The sequence below is a fragment of the Mizuhopecten yessoensis genome, unplaced genomic scaffold (genome assembly GCF_002113885.1).
Source record: "Mizuhopecten yessoensis strain PY_sf001 unplaced genomic scaffold, ASM211388v2 scaffold11175, whole genome shotgun sequence".
Lineage (NCBI taxonomy): Eukaryota > Metazoa > Mollusca > Bivalvia > Pectinida > Pectinidae > Mizuhopecten > Mizuhopecten yessoensis.
This window is the reverse complement of record NW_018408917.1, coordinates 312,304-334,965: the sequence shown is the minus strand read 5'-3', so window position 1 is coordinate 334,965 and position 22,662 is coordinate 312,304. Positions and strand designations below refer to the sequence as shown.

Here is a 22,662-nt window from a genome sequence, read left to right as displayed (position 1 = left end):
GTCGTGCGTCGTGCGTAAACTTTTACATTTTCAACTTCTTCTCAAGAACCAGTGGATGGATTTTTTTTCAAACTTGGTCAGAATCATCCTTGGTAGATGAGGCTTCAAAATTGTAAAATTGGGATTCCTACCCCAACCCCTGGGGCCAGGGCGGGGCCCAAAAGGGAAAATTAACCAATATATCAAAAATCTTCTTCTTCAGACACAGAGGTACTACACTCATTTTCTCTGCGTGGAAAGAAAGATCATCAGGGGCTTTACTTAAATTGTAAATTTCAGGACCCCCGAGCTATCCGTTCTCCCTTAGGGAGGGGGTAAAGTTTACTATAGTTTATATAGGGAAATAACACTTAGGGGTATATTGTGACAACTTTCTGTAGGAAATTATTTTTACTTGGTGAGATTATCCTTGGAGGAAGATGGTTTCAAATTGTAAAAATGAGATTCCTACCCCGACCCCTGGGGCCAGGGCAGGGCCCCAAAGGGAAAATTAACCAATATTTCCAAATTTTTCACTTCCCGACTCAGAGATACTACATTCATTTTCTCTGCATGGAAAGAAAATCATCAGAGGCTTTATTTAAATTGTAAATTTCAGGGACCCCCGAGCTAACCGTTCTCCCTTAGGGAGGGGGTAAAGTTTAATATAGTTTATATAGGGAAATAACACTTTTCGGTATATATTTTATCCATTTTCAGCAGAAAATTACTCAAACTTAATCAGAATCATCTTGGGTGAATGAGAGTATTACTTTGTAAAATTGGGATTCCTGCCCCATCCCCAGGGGCTAGGGCGGGGCCCCTAAGGGAACATTTACCAATATTTTCAAATTCTAATCCATTGATGACATGACAAGTATTGTATTTCACTTAGTTAACATGCTGATTTCCTCATCACATCTAAACAATCAAATAAAGCTACCAGTACCTATGATATAACTCAGGTGACCGCTAAGGCCCTTGGGCCTCTTGTTCAAGTGGCGGACAGGAGCGAGACTCAGATATCCCCGCGGTGCAGAGTAATAGCGGGGATTAGTTGTCTCGTGCGGCACTCGTTTGCTAGTTGGGGCACGAGCGGCGAGTGCTGTCACGTGTCCACGTGACAGATGAGCGCGGGGCCTATAGTGTAGGGTCATTTCTAGTCGCTTACTCGGGACGCGCGGTTCACACCAAACTTTTTATGGGGATGTTAGCACAGGATATATATATATTTGTTTGCAGTCCAATGTATATGTTTATAGGTCGCATGTAGTAAATTCGGGGAGTTTGTGGGGTTTTATTATTTTAGGCGGTTTTTTATGCTTGTATTTGCGGTATATAGATATTTTGTTTGGAAATAACGTACAGAGTATGACATTGGTTTCCGGGTGTCACCCTTGAGAGATATCCTGCAGGGAGATAATAGTTGTCCCGCCTCTGGACGCAGATTTCCGGGGGGTATTTCCGGTTTTTGCTGAGCGAGCGGGTTGATCTCGATGAAGGGGAATCTCTGAGACATGTAGGTGTTCTGTATTTTTCGCAGAGTACAGAAAGTTTGTGACGAGCAAGTTTGTATGCCATGAATGTCCAATTTACTGTTACATGTATATGCTATCTTATTGTTAAATGTCTGATTAAACGCCCACCGCCTCAATTGAATAGAGCGAGAACCCTTATTAAGTCCTATATATATATATGTCTCTGTATCAGAAACAGCTATACTTTGTAATAAGGGTAGGCTGTCAAAACAGCAAACACTATTTTATAAACGGGTGTTTTAAACTGCAATCTCGTTTTTTAAGTATCTTACTCAAAAGCAGACGCTTTGTTGGTCCGGCCAATTCCATTTAATACATGTCCACCTTTGAATGCACTTTGTGTTCATAAAAACAGTCATGTATGTCAAGGCTAGCCTAATATAGAAGTCCCATTGTGTCTTTATAATTGGTGCAGATCTTGCAATTCACCTACGTGTACTTCTGTACTTGTATGTTTAAGTAAACAAGTATACACGTGTCAAGGTATCGTTAACGTCGGCGATGCGTGACCGATCTTCAGTCGCCTGTTACTATGGCACAGAAACATCAAGCGCTGTTTACAGTAGCTACCGCGTACTAGTCTAGACGTCTACCCGTGTAACCGGTGTATACATTGGCTTGAGCATAACAGCTGACCAGTGCCACTTATATTGTTTGGACCAGATCAGAAATAATAACCGCCCGCTGCAGCCGATAATACCAATAAAGTGTTAACGTTCTGTGCCACCGTAGTAGCTTAAAGAGGCTTAACTTTAAGACTGCCATGATTTACCGCGCAGTATATTGTGCTACGTGTTTTCACACTGATCAATAAATGAACTGGGACATATCTAAATATAGACTAACAATTCACTATTAATGGCAGTTTAGAGTATATTTTTTACGTAGCACTAGCATTATATACTGCATCGTCTGAGGAGCGAGTTCATGTATATATATATTTATATACTATATAAAGAAATTCTTAACAACGAGTCTTTAGTACTTTCATCTCTTCTATGAGATTCTTCAGACTGTTTATTTGAAGTATTGACGTCATACACTATGACGTCACATAATAGTTCGCTATAACGACGTACGCCATATACGTACCCGCCATAACGATATCACAGCAATATAAATATATTAATTATAGTCTTAAGGCAAACAGTACTATTTGTTTATGATTTAGATATACTAGTAATACTATTACTTACAAAAGAAATAATATAATAATAATAAAAAATAAGTAAAAATAAAAAATAAATAACACTATCAGTGTGGGGCGACCTCAGGACCATTAGATTACTGATCCGACACACTACCGATGTCACTACTTTACAAACATACAATGTAACTCTTCTATAGACAAAAATAAAATGATAAAACACATTGATCGAAACTCGTGTAGTACTCTCTAGACGTAACATGAAGTTAGTTACCAAAGTAAACAATTGATGTGGCGAACCTGTAAAACATAATTACTGTCAGTTAGATATACCATGGAAATTATTATATTTCAGCAGACAATTTAAAAAATTCATTTAATTTTAGTATTGTTTAAGGGTTTAGTGTGTGCACAGCAAAGGAGAATGAGGTCAAAATATGACACAGTGAAATTGAAGGAAACACACAATTGTTGCAACACTTATTTGTCTAGTGCTGAGTATTCTTAGAAGAAAACATTTTGGAAATGATTTTTAAAAAAAACAATAATTAATTAACAAGAAAACTCACATTTCAGGTGTCAGCAGGAATGCTTGGGTCCAGGTTCTCAGCTGATGTCTGTAAATATAAAATCCTAGGCATTAATGTCTTGACACTTATGTCTATGTAAACTTATCAGGTTTTTGGCTTAATATCCCTCATAACAGTGTTTATTTCCAGCATGAAAGCACCTATTGTGTTAAATTTTGACAACCATTTTGTTTACAAAAAGCATTAGGTGAAAGTAGTTCCAATGTGTAGTATGTAATGTATGGAGCTTCATATATGCCCCAAATAATGCATTACAGTCCCTTGCTTTATTCTGCACTACAGCAGTACTGAGCATTTAAATAATTTGAGAACATGTTAGTATTAAGTATTGATATTGCAAAAATATTGCCCCCCCCCCCTCCCCCGCTATTACAGTTACTAGCAAATTATCTCCCTTTAATGTTTAGTTGATTAAATAACAATCAGGATAATTATTGTGTTCCGTGTTAGTGTCCAATTTTCTACCATAAATATATAACATTATTAATCGACTTAACATTATTATTATATATTTAAACATTCTTCATATTATAAAAAACTTAAAACATGTGCAATTTCCATTGTGGTATCCCCTTGTCAGTGCTGTGTGAGTTTTGTATTGATAAATTTACCTTAAATATCTATAAATTTCAAGGAAGAGGATTGCAGATCTTGCTGGAGATTTTGTACTTGCACAGGTTCTTCTTCACCATCATATAACACTTCATATGTAGCAGTAGGCTGACCGTCTTTGCCTTTCAGTACATCAAGCACTCTGCCCTTGTACCATTGTGTTGTTCCAGCAGCTTCATCTACACACCATTCATGAAGTATTCTCCTTCCTACAAATTTGGCACAACTCCTTCGAGTTCGGGTACTCACTCCAGATGGTCCAGGCTTTGGTGATGTAGGAGCTGAAGTTCCTTCTTGTACATGTTCTAGGGATTAAAACCAATTATTATGCTGTATTTCAAATCTTGACCGACTGGTTTTGTTTAAATTTCAAATATATACATATAATGCAACTTCAATTACACAAGCAGCTGTGAAATTAGAAACAGAATACCTGTATATAATGTACAATCAACACATTAGGTCATTTACACTTAAATAACAGTGGATAGGTTGAGGAGCAAGGGTACTTTAAGAAAAGCACCGACCTGTGGCAAGTAAATAACACCTTTCTCACATGGCCAAATCCAGTGTACCAGAATTAGGTCACACAACCTCTTTTTAGGTCCCTGCATCAGATATGTAGGAACCCTATAGTAATTTTCTGTCTTGTGGCTTTTGCATAATATTCATGGAAATGAATTGGGTATCCACTTTAAATTTTACAACATGATTTCCCTTGAACTGTGGTAAATTTTAGGGTCGATCAGTTTCAAAATGGCCGCTTATCAGCCATCTTGGATTGTGACAGTCAGAAGTTCAAATCTTGTTTTCTCTTATTTGGTAAACATTTTGTTATGACACTACAGAGTAACATTGGTCACAATCAAACAAATACTAAAATGATCATTAATGTTAAGGTAATCGAATCCAAATTCAAGGTCAGATTTTATATCTGTTATCTGGTAAAGATTTGGTCATGACATTATGAAGCAAAATTGGTGGAAATCAAACAAGGTACAAACTTACCCACACTCAAAGTAATTGGGTGAAATGTGAAGGTCAAATTTGGTATCTCTTCACTTAACTAAACTTAACTTGACTTAACACAACATGATGTACAATTACCTTGTGGTGTTGTTGATGCAGATTGTTTCTTTTGCTGTGAAGACTTTCCTCTCTTGCTGCTATTGGTAGTAGGGGAATCAAACTGAAACAAATTAGAAATATTGATATATTTCAGATTTAACTTACATTTAACAAAAATATTACATTGTGTGTGAACATCATCATCTGAAAGTAAATAATTGCATAAGGGTTTACATATATTTCTAGTTTCACAATATTCAAGTAATATTTGGACAACCATTTGTAAGGAGATCAAGACAAAGGATATCGATGATATTTCCTTGATTAAGGGTGAACAACAGAACAAGTTAACGTAGTGCACCAGCTAGGTATAAGGTTGTAACAATAACCACTACACTGCATGTGGTTTTTCGCTACAGATTTCAATGTTTGTGTAATATTTACATGTAACTCACCCAAGGGAGGTGGGGTTCACGTATGCCTGTGCTTGTATGTTCTCTAGGGTGAGCTAGTTCTGGCAGCATTGCTTTCATATAGAATGCGCGAAGTTTAGGAAGCATCACTGTATGCCATAGATGTTCATCCCTTTCTATGCGTTCAATGTAAATCTGGTTTGGATTAGTGCGTCTAACAACAAAGTCTAACCACGGCATTTTTATCACATTGAGTTGGCCTTGACATTGGTAGAAGTAATTATGTTTTCTTTTCAACTGAAGAGACCCATTGACTACCTCCAAACAAAAAGCCTTCATTGTTGTAGCAGCTTCCATGAAAGTCAAGGTGTTTTTTTGCAGCAGGTTTTTGATCTCCAAGAGGCCACTAGGTCCTGTTGAAGGTACAACTCTCCCATCGGAACTAGCACCAAGGTATTTGTTGTCCATGTCAATAACAAGACCTATTTTCTCCACTTTAACCACTTCCTGATTTTCTTCCTTTTTCTGTATATATTCCTTGATAGTAGGAAATTCTGCATTCAATCCAAACATGGTAAACCTTGTTCCTCGAAAAGAAGGGTAGATCAAGCGCGACACAAGCGGAGCAACTGGTCTTTTGGGATTTCTATGTATGATTTCACCAAAGATGGAAGACGTCAGACGTTTTTTTCTCTCCTCCTGCCAGGTAACACTGTGGCTCTGTGCTCGGGTTACTTCCTCTATCATGGTACAATGAGGGTTATCTCTCTCAACTTGGGTTTTCAGGAACCTGTCACACTTTAACTTCAAGTCATCTGGCTCAATATCAGGGACAACATCAATAGCACCAGCTCCATAAGACCGCTTAGCCTTCTTGGTGTTGTTTGCAGCACATGACGCTAGTTTCCGCTTTCTCTTACGAGCTTGGACATCTAGTTTACCTTTGGATTTGATGCTATGCAGCAACTGTAGAGATCTTCGCCTGTACAGACTTGTGAATGAAGATCCAGGTGATACACCTGTGCTCCTGTGCCAAACAAGGGGTGACCAAGCAGGTCCAAAATTTTTCCTGAGTGCTCCTCCATAACAGCGGGAGTGCCAACTTCCTCTATTGCACCGGTTATAAATTTTCCCACCATCAAATTTGCAGCGGATGGCCATCCAACTCTCGGCAAGATTTGTGGTAAAATTACCCAGCAACCTCCTACTCTTGCTTGCTATTCTGTCTAGCAGAACACTTATGTCTCGCAACATATCTGCCTCCAAAGAAAATTGATCACTTACACCATACCTGCTGTCATCCATATCTTTCTCAGATGTTCCATCTAACCACAAATTCCGCTGATCGTCTATAAGGTCACAAACAGTATCAATGTCCTCTGTAATACCTTCTTCTGAACTGGATGTTCCACAAGTGGTTGTTGATGTTGGGGCGGACTTGGATGACACATGTACAGTTGATGTGTTTGTTGGAGGGCTCCTTGACTTGCAAAAGTCACTACAATGTGAATGGTCACCAAAAACATGATGGACGGAGTTGCGAACATCATGTTCTAGCTGACGGGCTGCCTGAATCTTGTCCTCGTCTTTTGATCGAAGTCGGATGGCACATCTTACAGCTGTTGTCAGTCTGACTCTCATAAATTTGGTCAATCTACCTTTCCCCTTGTATGCCGGCTTATCTACCACCAACTTTTCCAAACTTGATCTAAGACATTTACAAATATGATTTGCACATTCCAACTTCGAAACCTCTCTTCCCCAAATAGGAACACACTCCTGGATTGTAGCGAATACACTGCTGTCACCATCAGCAATAAGGCGCATATATCGAACTCCATGCGTAGACTCCGCTTTCAAAAAGCCATCTAATATAACATCCACCTCCATTGACTGGCTACTGCTACTCCAATTTCGAAAGCACTCGTGCTGTGCTGGCTCCTCATTTCTTGACTCAGCAATTGTACATATGTAGCAGTGCTTGTTTTTGACCCCGACATGAAGCAATTTCCCTGTGGCTGCACCAAAGATGACCCCTACACCACCTAAAGCATTGTATGTATGCTTATGTGTCCGTTTGGACCATCCACCATCACATATCACAGTTATTGCTGGTACACCGTCATGCAAATCTCCCCGTTCAATGGCAAGTCTCCGTTCTTCAACACCTGCAGCTATCATATCCTCCTGCAAACACTTGTTCCACATTGACCCTATAATATGTTCAATTTGGGAAAATTTCGGTTGTGAAATGCCTGGAGCATTCATGGTTCCAAACAATTCACTGAGGTTTGAAGCTCCACCACCGGTAACCATTGCTCCCCATACTGCTCGCAGGTTTACATCGTGACACGAGTCACCACTCTGAAGGGAAATGGAAGGAGAATTTTCCAACTGGAAAAGTTTGCCACAAACACATGACAATTCGAATACACTTGCCATTCCACATTTTGGTTTCTCCCACATATTAGAAATGGGTGATTTACCAGTCACACTTATCTCTCCTGCAGCAGTACATGTAATTGTGTGCTGAACAACATCTGAAAAGGCTTTTTGTAGAAGACCAAGGTTGAACAACCTATAACCATCAGGTGCAAGCCTATCTGAGGAATGTATGTACAGTGTGGGTTTTTGTGGATGAACCACAGAGTGCAATGTCTTCCCTGGAGATGAAAACCTTGGAAGTCTTTTAACAACAAGTTTAGCACTTACTTGTCCATTAACGATTTTCACAGAGTGCTTCAGTTTGTAGGGTTTACCCGCTCTCGGCTGTGACATTGACTCTAACCGCCTCCTAATATTTTCATTGGCTTTGGCATACCTTCTAGTGGCTATCTTACTGTGTCGTCCTGGGGCACAATTAAACCTTACTGGTCTCCTTTTAGTTGGTTTACCCATATCCTTCACTGCAAATATTATCCGAATGGCATAACAGCTTCTTAGCTCACACGAATATGTTGCTTGGACATAATACTCATTTATGTATCATTCAAGTAAGTGCAAAATATCTTGAATTGAAATTGAACGCTGCAACAAATTCTAGTCAACTGATCATGAGCACATGGTCGACGGAACTACTCTGATATATATAAATCATTACACAGGTCGTGAAAAGGTCCAACCAATACCAGTGGTCATTGTGTATAATATTGCAAGTGTAGTAATATGACAAGAAAAATATTCTTTATAATATAGGTCTAATTGTAATGGTCAATATGAAAAATATGTATGACATACCAAGTAATTATTGGTACACATTTTGGTCGGTTTGATACAAGTAATGTTGTATATTATTCTATCAACCCACAAAGCCTCCATACTTAAAACATCGTGTGTCTATATATAGCTCATTGAGCTATCTTGAAGTAGGCTTTCCACAAACCTGTGGGAGAGTTGATTGTACAATATAGACACTCAATGGTAAATTAATCATGAGTTTAAATTAATTTTATTGTCTCAATGAACAGCTCAAAGTTTATGAACTATTGGAAATTGAGTAGACAGGTCTGAAAACGACTGCTTATTTTTATGCAGCACCGTTAATAATCCTAAAATAAAATGTCCCGCATTCCCGCGTGATCAACCAACACGGGCATTGATAGTGTAAAGAATTCCACATTTCAAGGTTTGTAAACAAATCGTGTACATATATAGATCTCTCAATGAGTTATTTGGGACACACGGTGTGGTTACAATGATAGGGCAATAATCTCATTTGGCATTTTGTAAGCGATTACTTACAGCAGACTAATAAAACATCGGTGTTCGTCTTCGTTTCTCTTGTCAGCTTGACTGTTTGTACAGGAAGTAACCTAACAACATATCACATTTTTCCATGTGCTACGCGCAAGAAATAGTTCGCGAATCCACACCAACATTGTATCATTTCAATGAAGAATTTGCGACGTTATGATTTTAAACAAACATGCATTTGCATTTGCATATCAAGTAAACTATCAATAGAAACAGTTATAACATATAATGTGCAGCGAATGGATATTGTGAAAAAACTGTTGTCAGCGCCATTGCCGGTGAATCCACATGGACGTAAACAAGCTTGGTGCAGTATGATATATTTCATCCTGTATATGAAAATCAACTCATGATCGGACTAGCGATTTCGGGTATAACGCATCCTAGTGAATTACTGAAGTGGTTTGCAAGATATGAGCATGTTGTTTTGCTGCTTTCTTTCAGATCAAGTTCATCTACAAATGACAGCCGAGAAAGCACTGACAAGACAAGGTTCGACATTACGATGGATTTTTGCAAAATATTGTTTTCACAACAACTGTACCCGGTTCTTCAAATCAAGCGCTCAGCTGCAATTATTTAATACATATATATTAAGGAGACCACAACATTTTAACTGTAGAATGCTCTAATTTTGCAAAACCCAAACATTTCGAAAACGACTCATTTTGACCCAAAACATAGAAAGTGCGTAACATTTTTATTTGTGTCAACGAAATCTAATTAATGTATATAAAGAGCATATAGTGTCCAAATTTTCCTACTTTCCTTTACGTTACAATGAAGTTATTGCAATCTGCATTTTGGGAACTTTGGAAGCCATTGTGCTGTTACAAAACCCTTAATTTATTGATAGATGCATCGAACAATAATTAATAGCTTGCACCTTTCATAATATTTTCAAGTGAAATACATGGACAATACCCACGAGTTTTAAATAACTCTTGACATCATATATAGCAGTGTTCAGTTTTATTAAAATAGCATGCACTAATAATTTTGTCAGTATATGACTTGACAACAGATGGCAGGCACCTGGCGGTCCAGGCACTCTGTCTATGTGTTTATAATGTAGTACTTCACAGTGTACAGGATATGATTAAACTACTGAGAAAGAACAATTTTCCATGCGTACAAATATTTATAGCTTTTGATTGTGTTAACATCCATCCATCCTGCTTAAGCCACAGTCACCATTTAAGATTTTTACTGCCGGGAGAGACCAGGAATTAATTTTGGTTGTTGCCCAAAATTTTAAACTCAGAAAAAGACAGATTTTTTGCACTTTTCTAAAATTAATAAATGAGAACTCCATGTGTAATACATTCTGCCACCAAAAAACATATAGAACAGTGGCGGATCCAGAGGGGGGTTTTGGGCTTCAGGAAACCCCCCAGCCTGAGAAGTTTCTTTAAAGAGGGGGGCTTATAATGCGCGCGAATCTATATGTACATGTAGTTTAGGCGAGCATTTTGGCAATTTAAGATCAACTTATTTTGTCATCGATGTGAATTATGATTTAACTGTTTGTCTTTCATTGTGAAATAATATGCATACATATGTACAAGGGCCAAATGAAAAGGATGTACACGCCAGGCTTTTATACTAACATTGGTTATTAATCACCTGATGAAGTGATGCTAAGGAAGGTGCTTTATTGTCTTTGATTTTTTTTAATTCATATCTTTTAATTGGTATAATAGATCACTCCTGGTGGCATTGTGTACTTGGAAACCACCGGTGAAAAACCTATATACCTAATTCCAACAGATGGTATAGTCCTCTCCAAACTGACAGGGTAGAGAGAGTCAGTCCGGTGAGTCCTGACCACTGGAGACCCTACCAAGAGAATGAATCCCCTTTTATTTAGATTATAAGTAGTGGACGCCTTGTTTGGGCAACACTCTTAGGCATATATAGATATTCAAACTGCTGACAAAGGGAAGCCATAGAAAAATCATAGTTCAAGGGATGGTTGATGATATTAGAAGGAAATCCCATATGAAATAGAGGAAAATCTTCAAAAACCTTGGACACAGAAAAAGGGTGTTGCCCGGGCAACTAGGGCAACTCTGCCTGGGTCCGCCACTGTAAACAGTACACTTGGTTAACTTGAGTCGGGGTTTGCAACCTGTCCTTAGATTGGGGGTCTGAGTACCTAGAGTTCACGGATTCTAAGGGCGGAAACTCTTGTACTAATCTTTGTCTCTGGGGAATTACGTAACGCTGTATAAGTTGGGAGTTGTCAGACTTCGAGTTGGAATCGGATTCAGAACTCGATTCTGATTCAACCTGTTTAGACGACATATGTAACCTCTTAGGCCTTACCTCGCGGTGTGCCCCTTCAACATAGTCCTCAGCAGTAATGGCGTCACATCTCCCCTTTTGGTCGGGAATTGATAAACGAAATGACCTACTGTTATCCACTGCATATATTGTAAGAGACAACTTATGTGGAACGCCCTGTATATCTAGAATTGGGATTTACCTTCGTGTCATCTACTTGTTACACAAGATGAAGTAAAGCTGCTGCACCCATTAGAACATTGGATTCTTTTTTTCTCTCTCCACTTCCCCCTGCAGGTAGGGCTTAATAATTGTACCTGCTGCCCCCAATGCATGATTGTAAATAAGAGGCGACTCAATTTGGGATCTTATCTGTTCTTTTCTTTCTAAACAACTTTCTTCTTCCTAATGTCTCCCTTGACAATGCCTCACTTTTGGCCTTTAGTTGAGCATTCGCTCGTGAGGAAGGCTTTGGGTTTTGTCCCCTGGCCAAGACACACCAAAGTCTCTAAAAATGGTAATTTCTAATCCTGCTTAACGATCAGCAATTTAGGAGTGGGACGACTGGTTCGCCCGTTGTCAGTATAATGTGACCGGTGGGGTGTCCTGCTGGGTGTCTTCGGCAGTATGTTTCAGTGAGCTAGCACTATAAAGTCGGCACCAGTTCCGCGCTATCACAAGGAGACAAACACGAAAATGTCGCAGCCTCCCAAAACACACTCGCATACGCTACACGCATGCATCTTGCACACAGGGGAGGCCGTCCTTATATGACCTTAGCTGTTGGTGGGACGTTAAACAATACTAAACCAAACCAATCTCTACTTCCAAACAAGCTTAAATATACCTCACTTTCATTGGGCCTTCCATGGAGTTGAGCGTTCGTCCGAGTGTCAGTTTTGAACACAAGGATCAAATCTGTTAAATTTTCAAATGGTGTTCTCGCCGCAGCTTCATATGTTCAAGGTCATATATATGAAGAGTCACTCTTCAAGGAATTAAATGAAAACTCCTATCGGAACTTGAACCGATGTTTGTGGTTTATAGTATGTTGAAACAAACCGCAAATGAAATTTAGCCAACCAACCAAGTATAGTCGGCCAAATCACCGTTCCTTGAATAGGGTTAGTCTGGGCTTTAAGAGGACCTTTTATTAAGTCCTATATATGTCTCTGTATCAGAAACAGCTATACTTTGTAATAAGGGTAGGCTGTGTCATAATTGACATAACAGCAAACACTATCATATAAACGCCGTCTTTTAAACTGCAATCGTGTTTTTAAAGTTCGACGCTTTGTTGGTCCGGCAAATTCCATTTAAAACATGTAAACCTTTAAATGCACTTTGTGTTCATAAAAACAGTCATGTATGTCAAGGCTAGCCTAATATAGAAGTCACATTGTGCCTTGATTGTTTGTACAGATCTTGCAGTTCATCTACGCTACCTTCGTGTATGTGTATGAACTAAACAGGTATAGGTGTCAAGGTATCGTTAACGTCGGCGATGCGTGACCGATCTTCAGTCGCCTGTTACTATGGCACAGAAACATCAAGCGCTGTTTACAGTAACTACCGCGTACTAGTCTAGACGTCTACCCGTGTAACCGGTGTATACATTGGCTTGAGCATAACAGCTGACCAGTGCCACTTATATTGTTTGGACCAGATCAGAAATAATAACCGCCCTCTGCAGCCGATAAACCAGGTAAGCGTTAACGTTCTGTGCCACCGTAGTAGCTTAAAGAGGATTAACTTTAAGACTGCCATGATTTACCGCGCAGTATTGTGCTACGTGTTTTCACGTTGATCAATATATGTACAGGGACATATCAAAATAAAAACTAACAATTCACTATTGATTGCAGTTTAGAATAAAAAAAATTGTAGCACTAGCATTATATACTGCATCGTCTGTGGAGCAAGTTCATGTTATATATATGTTGTTAGTTACCAAAGTAAACAATGCATGTGGCGAACCTGTAAAACATAATTACTGTCAGTTAGATTTACCATGGAAATTATTATATTTCAGCAGACAATTTAAAAAATTCATTTTATTTTAGTATTGTTCAATTTATTGATAAGATGCATCGAACAATAATTAATAGCTTGCACCTTTCATAATATTTTCAAGTGAAATACATGGACAATACCCATGAGGTTTAAATAACTCTTGACATCATATATAGCGGTGTTCATGATGCAGTTTTATTAAAATAGCATGCACTAATAATTTTGTCAGTATATGACTTGACAACAGATGGCAGGCACCTGGCGGTCCAGGCACTCTGTCTATGTAGTACTTCACAGTGTGCAGGATATGATTAAACTACTGAGAAAGAACAATTTTCCATGCGTACAAATATTTATAGCTATTGATTGTGTTAACATCCATCCACCCTGTTTCCACAAGCATCCTGCATCTGTTTGTAAATACATGTGTGTAAAAATATAAAATAGTCTTCCCTACTCTACTATATTGACAAGGTATTACACTAGGAAAACCTGAAACAATAGTAGGGTAGGGAAGACTAATTTACGTACCAGATGCGGATGCTTGTGATGTTCCTCAATTAAATATATGTAGATCTTTAATTGAAGAAAATGTTCTATCACTGTATATATAGCATAAAGTATACATATGTATATGATAAACCTTTCACAGTGCATCATTTTATGATTGAATGTGCTGATTTTAAACCAATGAGTGAAACATTTTATGATCTACCAACTTTGAAAAATCCTTTTTTGCATTGATATATAATTACTTACAAGAAAATATGATTATAAAATAATTCAACCAGAGACATGTATGTAATATGTCTCTGATTCAACACATGAGTTGGTGTATTTTCATGTCCTTTTCATCTTTGACATTCTAACTTTCTGTTTTAAATTTACTGCATTTCTTTTTCTGAATGTCTGTTTTTATGGTGTTAGCTGTTTGGCCCTGAATTACTTGAATTATTGATCAGCCTTAAAACAATAGAAAAACCACACAAACAAGAGAAATCTATGGTAGGTGCATGCACTCACCACTACATGTACCGTGTTTGCTGCAATTAGCACACCCCTCCCCCCTTTTCGGGTGGAATTGAAATTATATTAATTAACCCTTTCCTTCTCCCAGACCTGACCTGGCCTGGCCCAATCAATGATTTACAGTATTTACACTTTAAAGGGATCTGTATTTGGTTATCATGGCTGAACTTCCTTGTGAAGTGGATGAAACATCTGATATCAAAACCTGGATCCAGCCACAATGAAATATTTATAAATGACCTTCTGTACTGAACATTGTATACTGCAGCAATGGTTAAAGTCGTACAACTTGTTTTATCATAATACACATTTTATTATCCTTATAAGCAACCCCATTTTTTTTTATATATATATGAAGTGCCCTGGCTGCTCATCATAATTTATGGAGAATATGGTAATTTGGTTACAAGTAATTTAGCTGAATTCAAGTGATAGCTGGTTAAAATGACGCTCAGGCAAGAAACATGAGCTGATATGTTTGTGTACTTTACTTTTTAATAATTGTCTCGGTCTATACAACAAATGCAGCAATTTCTCAGGAGTAATATTGAGCCTGTGAAAGGATTACTTCCTTCTGGGGCCGAGTCATAGAATATGCTGTATATTTACATATTTATGTAATCGTGTTAAACTTCAGTCCATGATCAAGGTACGTTTAAGTGTGTAATTTATTCCAATTGTCCCTTTAAAACTACCAATAAGAAAATCTAAAAAAAGTTGAACAAATTTAGACTAATTCCTCATGATTTACTGAGTAATCTCTAAATGCAGCATGTGTTAGGACAGAATAATCATTTTAACATACAAATACTGGCTTGAATAAAAGTTAAAACAGTATAATTTTATGTAATCGAGTTAAACTTCAGTCCATGAGTCATTAAAGGCTCAGAAAGATGAGTCTATTTTAAGGTTTAAGTTTCATTTGTCATCAGCTCATTGGGCTACTGTGCAAGAGCATGTTATAGTTATTGTGAAGCAAAATTGACCAATTCAATTAATTTTGAATAGAGGCCATTAATTGTTTAATTTGACTGCCACAACAGTTTTCAACACTAAATATCACCACCAAAGATCAAATGTTTGTTATTTAATTATACAGAGCAATTAAAATAGACTTGGTACACATTTAAAAAAGAAAAAGCAGAATAGAAAAGAAATCTGGATAATTGAAAAATGGACAAACGGGGCCTGTTCGTTAACACGGAACAACCAGTTTTTGGCATAAACAAACAGGCCCCAGGTCTACATTATTTTCAGACATGAGGTAAATTGCTATAGTAGGTCACTCAAATAAATTGATGTAGGAAAGAAATAATGAAATATAGTTATATAGAACAAGAATTATGCGTAATTATATGTGTCACCTGTCCCTCTTTGTAAATATAATAATCATTTGACATAGTACATAAGGAAACGGACCTAAATGCAAAATCATAACATTGATTTTTTTTAAAGTCCAGAAATTTCAGGTTTTTATCCGAAAAAGTGCAGAAATCCATGAAATGTTTTTATTGCAGTAGTCTCCACTAACCATGCTACATCTATGATCGAAGTTTTGTTGGTGTAGCTTTGTCAGAAACAGAGCTAAACGCAAAACTTTAACATTGTTGCCGCCGCAGACACAAAAACCCTGAAAATTATTGAAATAATTTGTTCCTGTGTTAAAAATTTATACAACAAAGAGAAATGCAAAATGTTCTAAAATTACCTCAGGCTGTTGCCCTATATTTACATGATCTATTGATTTATTCTCCTTTACAATTGGGTGCAGGACAATAGATTTGCCTGCCGAGGCACGACATGGTTAATTGCTTGGTGCATAATAGAAACTCATTCACTGTATTGGTGGTATAGCGAGTTGTTTTAAATTGACGTAATAATAGAATAGTTAGTCACAGGTTTAAAAATTTCCGTTAAACTTATGAGAATGGGAAGAATCTCAGCCAATGGGGGAGCGTACACCTGAAATGCATTATATAAAAATAAAATTGTCCACGCATCACTATATTGTCAGCAAACTAGAGAAGATGTATATATAGTTCACACACCTAACTTTTGCCTGTTTATATTATTATTTTTTTATCATCTTTATTTATTTTACAACAATTACAAATCAAGTTATTTCAACTTATATCAATCATCGATTGTTACTTTCGTGGGAGTTTTAATGTGGGAGGAAACTTGAGTACCCGTAGAAAACCCACATGGAAATCTGATACGGCCACCTTGGTGAAAGGCTGTAAATGAATGTGTTATCCACTGCTCCACCCCACCCGACTAGTCGAAGTAAACTACAATAAACAGTGTTTTTTTTTCAAATTTTCTTTCGTATACAGTAACTAACGTGCTAGTTGGCTTTGAAACCATTGCCTAGCTCAAAGTATTTCTGATTCATCAATTGTTGTATTATCAAATACCGTAAATTTGCGAGTATAGTGCGCACTCGGGTATAGAGCGCATGAACGTTTTTGGGGTCAGATTTGAAAGAGAAAAAAAAAGTAGCATCAAAGGTAGCTTGGTGTTTATAATGCCAATTAATTAACAATTGATTTATTGGAGTGAACAGGCCCATGAAGCTACTAGGTCTCCCTGCGTACTGCTTGGAACGAGTGGATGATGGACGAATCCTGCAGAAATCAAACGAAGAAAGTGTAGCATATACAAGCATAAATTGTTCCTTTGTTTTTTTAAAGGATGTACGTAAGGACATACAGGAATGGTCAATGGGATGGAACTGCTCCTCCTAAAAAGACCAAGGCTAAAAAGAACGGGGTAGAAGTAACCATTGACGAACCTGTGAAGTATAAACGATATGGCTGCAAACAGAAAGAAGCCCGTAATGTAACCGAAAAGAAATGCCAGCCCGAGAAAGTGAAAGAAAGACTCAAAGCAAAAGAGGAGACAGGACCTAGTTTCAGTGCAACAGCTGAAACTGTGTCTGCTTGTGAGTTTTCATAACACACTGTGATTTTACCCATCGACATGTATACATTATGCAACAACTTAACTTACATTGAACACTTCAACATAGCTATTTAATTAAATTGATATTCAAGAAATAACTGTATTGTAACATTTTTGGGAGAAATTGCTACTTCAACTAAAACAAATTTGAATACTTACTGTACATTTACAATTATCAACCAAAATGATCATTTATGCATCACAATATCAGTAGTTAATTACATTGAACTATGTAAATTGTACGCATGTTGACAGAATGACTTAAAGTCAATGTGTCGCATGTTTGGTTTCATATAGTAATTTTAAAGAAGCCTCAAGCTTTTTTACTTTATTGAAATCGTATATTTAAAGTTTATTTATTTTACAACAATTACAAAAAATTAAGTTTTGCCAATTTTTTGGCCCACATTGAAACACACCGAGTGTCTCGATCATTATAGGAGGAAACCCGAAGGGGTCAAGTAGGGGACCCAATACCTTTTTATCACATAATGTACTGTTCGTGTTATCCAGTGAATATACCCATGTCATATTTTTTTGCGTATTAATTAACCCATGTGGTATGTCCATCAGCCATGTGATTGGTTGCAAGTTTCAATTGTTTCAATTGTGACGTCATACTAGGACAAGTACATGATGTCACAGACTTGCACACTGGAGTCAAAATGGCGGCTTTTTACATTTCATGGTTGCATGAAATTATCGTTTTACACGAATAAATCCACAAATCTTGATTATGTGATAAAAATGGATCTTACACTCATTTCATTTCATATGAATGGAATGGTATTTATACATGTTGTTTAAAAAGACAGATATAATTTACTAGCAATATCATAAAGGATTTAGTTGTTGTAAAGGCATAATATTTTACAAATTCCTTTACTGAAACACTGTATGCCTATATTCATTTTGAAATATTTTTTTTAAATTTTAGTTTATTTTTCATGCCAATTTACACAAAGATATACAATGGTTAGATTGATTAGGTGTTTTAGAACAACTTTTTCAATGCAGATAACTGGGATTTGATTTAATTTAGACCTCAAGGGGAATGTGAATTGTTTCCTTGTCGTACGCCAATCAGAATCTTATGATTTTAATTTTCAGAATAATATCCCTTTATGAACAAGTTTCAATGAAAAATTATGCTGAAAATGAAAAACTTGTATGAATTTGCGTTGTAGTCCTTGTACTCCTAGAGGACGCCACAGAAGAGGAAATCAAGGGAGATCTTCATGTAGAATCAGTTGATTTCCAAATTCCATCAAATGTGAAAAAACACACCACAGAGAGGTTCAAATGCACGAAGCGAGCAGAAAAGCCAGATTTAGTTCTGAGGCGAGGTTTGTCTTTCAAGATCTGCCTTGGTCTGGACCGAGAATACAGCAAGGCTCACCATGATATAAGCTTCCTGTTTAAAACAGGTAAAGTATAGAGATCATATGGGCACCGTTATTTAGATAAAGTTATGATGTGTTCAGCAATAGGGTGTTGACTGTTGAAGATTGTCTAATATTAATGTTTATGATATAGAGGTGTGTTTTACACTCTGGCATTTGTGTTGAGTTTTTTTATTGCGTAGGTAATTTATATTGACATAAATACAATTGCATACAGCCGGGGCAGGACACGTCAGAACCCAAACCCCACGTTCCGTTTATATAGGAAACATAATTAATACACATACATATGGACTACTGAGTTGGAGAACTGTGCCACGCCCCTGTGCATTTTTATAAGTCAATATGGGTTTATTTTGAAGATAATAATTCCTCAATAAATATTCTTTGTAAAACTTAACAATATTTTGTATCATCAGACAGTTTCTAAATGCTTCAGGTGAAGGTATGACGAGAGACACAAGTATCATAGTCCGCATGAATGAAGACAAACAGGATGATGACTCTAAAAAGGGGAGAAATTGGCATGCACAGCTGGTGTCTATGGATGGAAAATCGATCATGGTAGAAATCACCATTCCGCCTAACGTCATCATCGGTCACTGGCAAATGTCTGTGCAGTCTTTTACCCTACACAAGGGGGAGGACACTATAGCTCTGCAGTACGACTCCGACCAGGACGTGATCTTCCTTTTCAATCCCTGGTGCCCAGGTATTAAATTAATTAACATCTGTAACCAATCATTGTAAAGATATCCTTTGTCCAATCCTTAACTCATTTCTCCCTGAAATTTCATAATTAATTATTCCAGCCTTTGAATTGATAGAGTTCAAATGTCTCTTCAAGGGTGAATGAGTTAATCACATAGGTATATACCCTATAGCTGGTTGATTTTGCTAACTTATTGAGGATTACTGGAAACCCCTGCAGGTCCAGGGAAAGACTTGCTGTATACATCCTAAGTCATGTTATTAAGTAAATGGTGACTCCTTTAGGGGTCCTTGCAGACTTCTGAGATTCCTTCTGTGTCTTCTGCCAAGGGGACAAATAGAAGAGACCAAAATTGATCTGCATGCTGCCCTCATTGCAACACTTTGAATCTTTATCTTTAATTTGTCTTCCTTACCCTTCCCTTTTGGTTGTGTCTCCCTAGGCACCATGCAGTCCTATATCAATCATTATTTTTTTGTTTTTTACTGATGAATTATATCTGTTCATGGTTTCCTATGTTCAGATGTTCATTCATGGTATCAAAAATGGTGTAAACAATTTCTTTTTTTTGCAAGTTTCAGTCACTTGAAATACTGTACTACTAATGGTATAAATAGTTTAGAATCCCAAAATGTGTCATTATTTGCAACAAATCTATGCGTAATGACAGGTCATCCTCGATACTCCAGGGGTAACGCTCAATTACGCTCTCTGCATACCTGGAATATGTCAGCAAAATTGAAGGCACACAGCTAAGAACCTGACCAATTGCCTGGGTGGTTTAACCTGTCCTTTGAAGATAACAGACTTCAAAGCCAATCAGTCTTACTGTTACAGGAGTACAAGATTCTTTAACTAAATATACATCAAAGGATCAGACAAGTCAGGGCATTCCTCTATACCCCATTGAGTAGTCGTTCATTTCTGCTCTATACGTGACAGATTTTATGATGTACCTTCTACGAAAAGATTATTCGATACAGTTTCTGTGCTATTTATATAATATACGACTATTTACACTCTATTGATCTTTACAATAAAATATGATTTATTGTGTAGTCAATTTGTTCGATATTGATGTATTTCGTTAATCCTTTACATATTTTAAGCTATTAGGTTTTGGTTTGATGTGTTTATTTTTGGGAATGTCTCTTTTTACACTGTTGTTTGGCCCTAATTGACTCACATTGTCGATGGGCCGTTAAACAATACAAAACAAAAAAATAAAAATGCAGCCCTGGAATATGTCATGACAAAATTGAAGGCTCCCTGAGTGTGCACCATCTTGTGGGTAACACAATGTACAAGAAGACTAGTTTAATCCTTTCATTAACATTAAAATAATATCGTTGTTGTGTAAGGGTCCTTTCTTCAATGAACCTTGGGGATATGTGTATATTATAAAATTTGACATATGGAAAATGTAATAGACAAGTGAAAAATATTGATACTGCAAAACTTATGTACCTTCAATACGATCAATGAAATTTAATCGCAAGTAAGTTTAATTTTCTCATTTTGAATGTCAATTTTTAAAATTTAAAAATCCTTGAAAGAATTGTTGTACATGTATAAAGTAAGAATATGGTCCCTATTGGAGTTAAGAGACAATCAGGCCCAAAAGAGGGGGATTTGGGATTTTAAGTCTTTGAAAAGCCTAGCTATACTCTTCCTGAGCCGACAGTTGATTGCATTTCAACCAAATTTGCTAGAAGCATCTTAATGGAACCAAGGAATCAAATGTTATGTATGAAAGAATGATGATGCCCCCCAAGACAGCACATGAGCCCACAATTTGGAAGTATTTGCAATATATTTTAAATGAAAATACTTTGATGATCATTATTGAATTATCCCTAACTTTATCTTTTAGTCTGTTAGTTGTCACTTGACCATGCAAAGTTATGTTCAATGTTTTAAAAGTTTAAACATTCACAATTTTGAAATGTTTGCATTTTTTTAAAGTTAGATAGATATATCCACAGGCGAATTATTATTTTATGATTTTATAAATTATGGATATATGCATGTATAATGGAATGACTTAAGATCTATTAATTGCCAACAGGAAGATTTCCACATTACATCATTTTAAAAAGCCCCAACATGAACATTTACACACACGAAAATGTTCACTTTCACAGTTAAGCACATGCACTTGAGTGTCCGGATATTTAATAATTACAACTTTGGCATGCATTGTAGAGGACACCACTTACTTCCCTACCTCCGCGCTGTTGGATGAGTATGTTTTGAACGACAAAGGCGCTGTCTATCAAGGCAACTACAGACAGATAAGTGCTAAGCCATGGAGATTTGGACAGGTTAGTTTTTACTGTAGCATTGTTTAAACACTTTTAGTTTACCAGTACCGTATTTGACCGCAAATAAGCCCCCACCCCTGGTGGAAAAAAATAGACCAAAAGTAGGGAGGAGGCTAAATTGCGAGTATCCCCCCGTTCACAAATGTCCGCCATCTTAGATATACCACTGTTTTGATCTATGACCACACTTAATAACATGATCATATATTGTAAATATGACAGCCAGTAAAAAGCCTTATGTCAATGTATACAGTTGCAGTAGCCTCATACACGGGAATTAATTTCAGTTCAATCTATAGTTAGAACTATTATGAAAAAAATTAGGTGAGAACTATTTTTGAATTAAGGACAGTCCGTCCAGCTGTGTGTTTGTTTAAAAAACCTTGCATGCGTTATGGCCTTTTCATTAAGTATACAATTTTTTTTTATTATGTCTCCCCTTCGAATGAAGGGAGACATATTGTATTAGTACTGGTTCTTCTTCTGCTTCTTCTTCTTCTGGTTCTTCTAATCGCAACTTGTCCGGGCCATAACTCTCAAGTCGTTAAAGATATCTTGATGAAACTTTAGGTATGCATGCATCACTCAAGGAAGAGGTGCAATGCACTGGAATAAGGTCACTGTGACCTTCATCCCAAGGTCAAAGGTCAAATAAGTGCAACAGTAAATTCAGTAAATTCTTGTCCGGCCGTGCACAGGAAATAGGTCCCGTGCCCCGCTATATACAGAGTTATGGCCCTTTGTTTATTTTTAATACCAAAGTTTACCCGGAGCATAAAATCCGTGTTATTTCACCTACATTGACCAAACTTACCATATTTATGTATCTTG

The 22,662-nt window shown here is 37.1% G+C and overlaps 2 protein-coding genes across 2 annotated transcripts in view; one reads left to right on the top strand and one right to left on the bottom strand.

Annotated features, from left to right (window-relative positions):
* Positions 1–3,082: 3,082 nt before the first annotated feature.
* LOC110440231 lies at positions 3,083–8,342 on the bottom strand. The gene is made up of 4 exons (XM_021483178.1): positions 5,390–8,342; positions 4,974–5,055; positions 3,866–4,171; positions 3,083–3,281 (listed from the first exon to the last, which is right to left on the bottom strand). The coding sequence occupies exons 1-3, from the start codon at positions 8,243–8,245 to the stop codon at positions 3,867–3,869; spliced, it is 3,243 nt and encodes a 1,080-aa protein (XP_021338853.1). The 5' UTR covers positions 8,246–8,342; the 3' UTR covers positions 3,083–3,281; position 3,866.
* A 4,526-nt stretch (positions 8,343–12,868) lies between these two features.
* Positions 12,869–22,662, top strand: part of LOC110467514 (annulin-like) — a 32,165-nt gene continuing 22,371 nt past the window's right edge. The window contains exons 1-5 of the mRNA XM_021524730.1: positions 12,869–13,091; positions 17,122–17,372; positions 18,580–18,819; positions 19,235–19,507; positions 21,713–21,831. Of these exons, the coding sequence (XP_021380405.1) occupies positions 17,123–17,372; positions 18,580–18,819; positions 19,235–19,507; positions 21,713–21,831 (882 nt within the window). The 5' untranslated portion in view covers positions 12,869–13,091; position 17,122. The remainder of the gene's footprint in view (positions 13,092–17,121; positions 17,373–18,579; positions 18,820–19,234; positions 19,508–21,712; positions 21,832–22,662) is intronic.

Bases quoted from the DNA above. Each gene is read 5' to 3' on its own strand.
- LOC110440231 (XM_021483178.1), bottom strand. From the start codon at position 8,245: ATGGGTAAACCAACTAAAAGGAGACCAGTAAGGTTTAATTGTGCCCCA. The intron at 5,056-5,389 runs GTGAGTTACATG...AATTTGTTTCAG, and splicing joins GTGAACCCCACCTCCCTTGG to TTTGATTCCCCTACTACCAA. The intron at 4,172-4,973 runs GTAATTGTACAT...TTTAATCCCTAG, and splicing joins TGCATCAACAACACCACAAG to AACATGTACAAGAAGGAACT.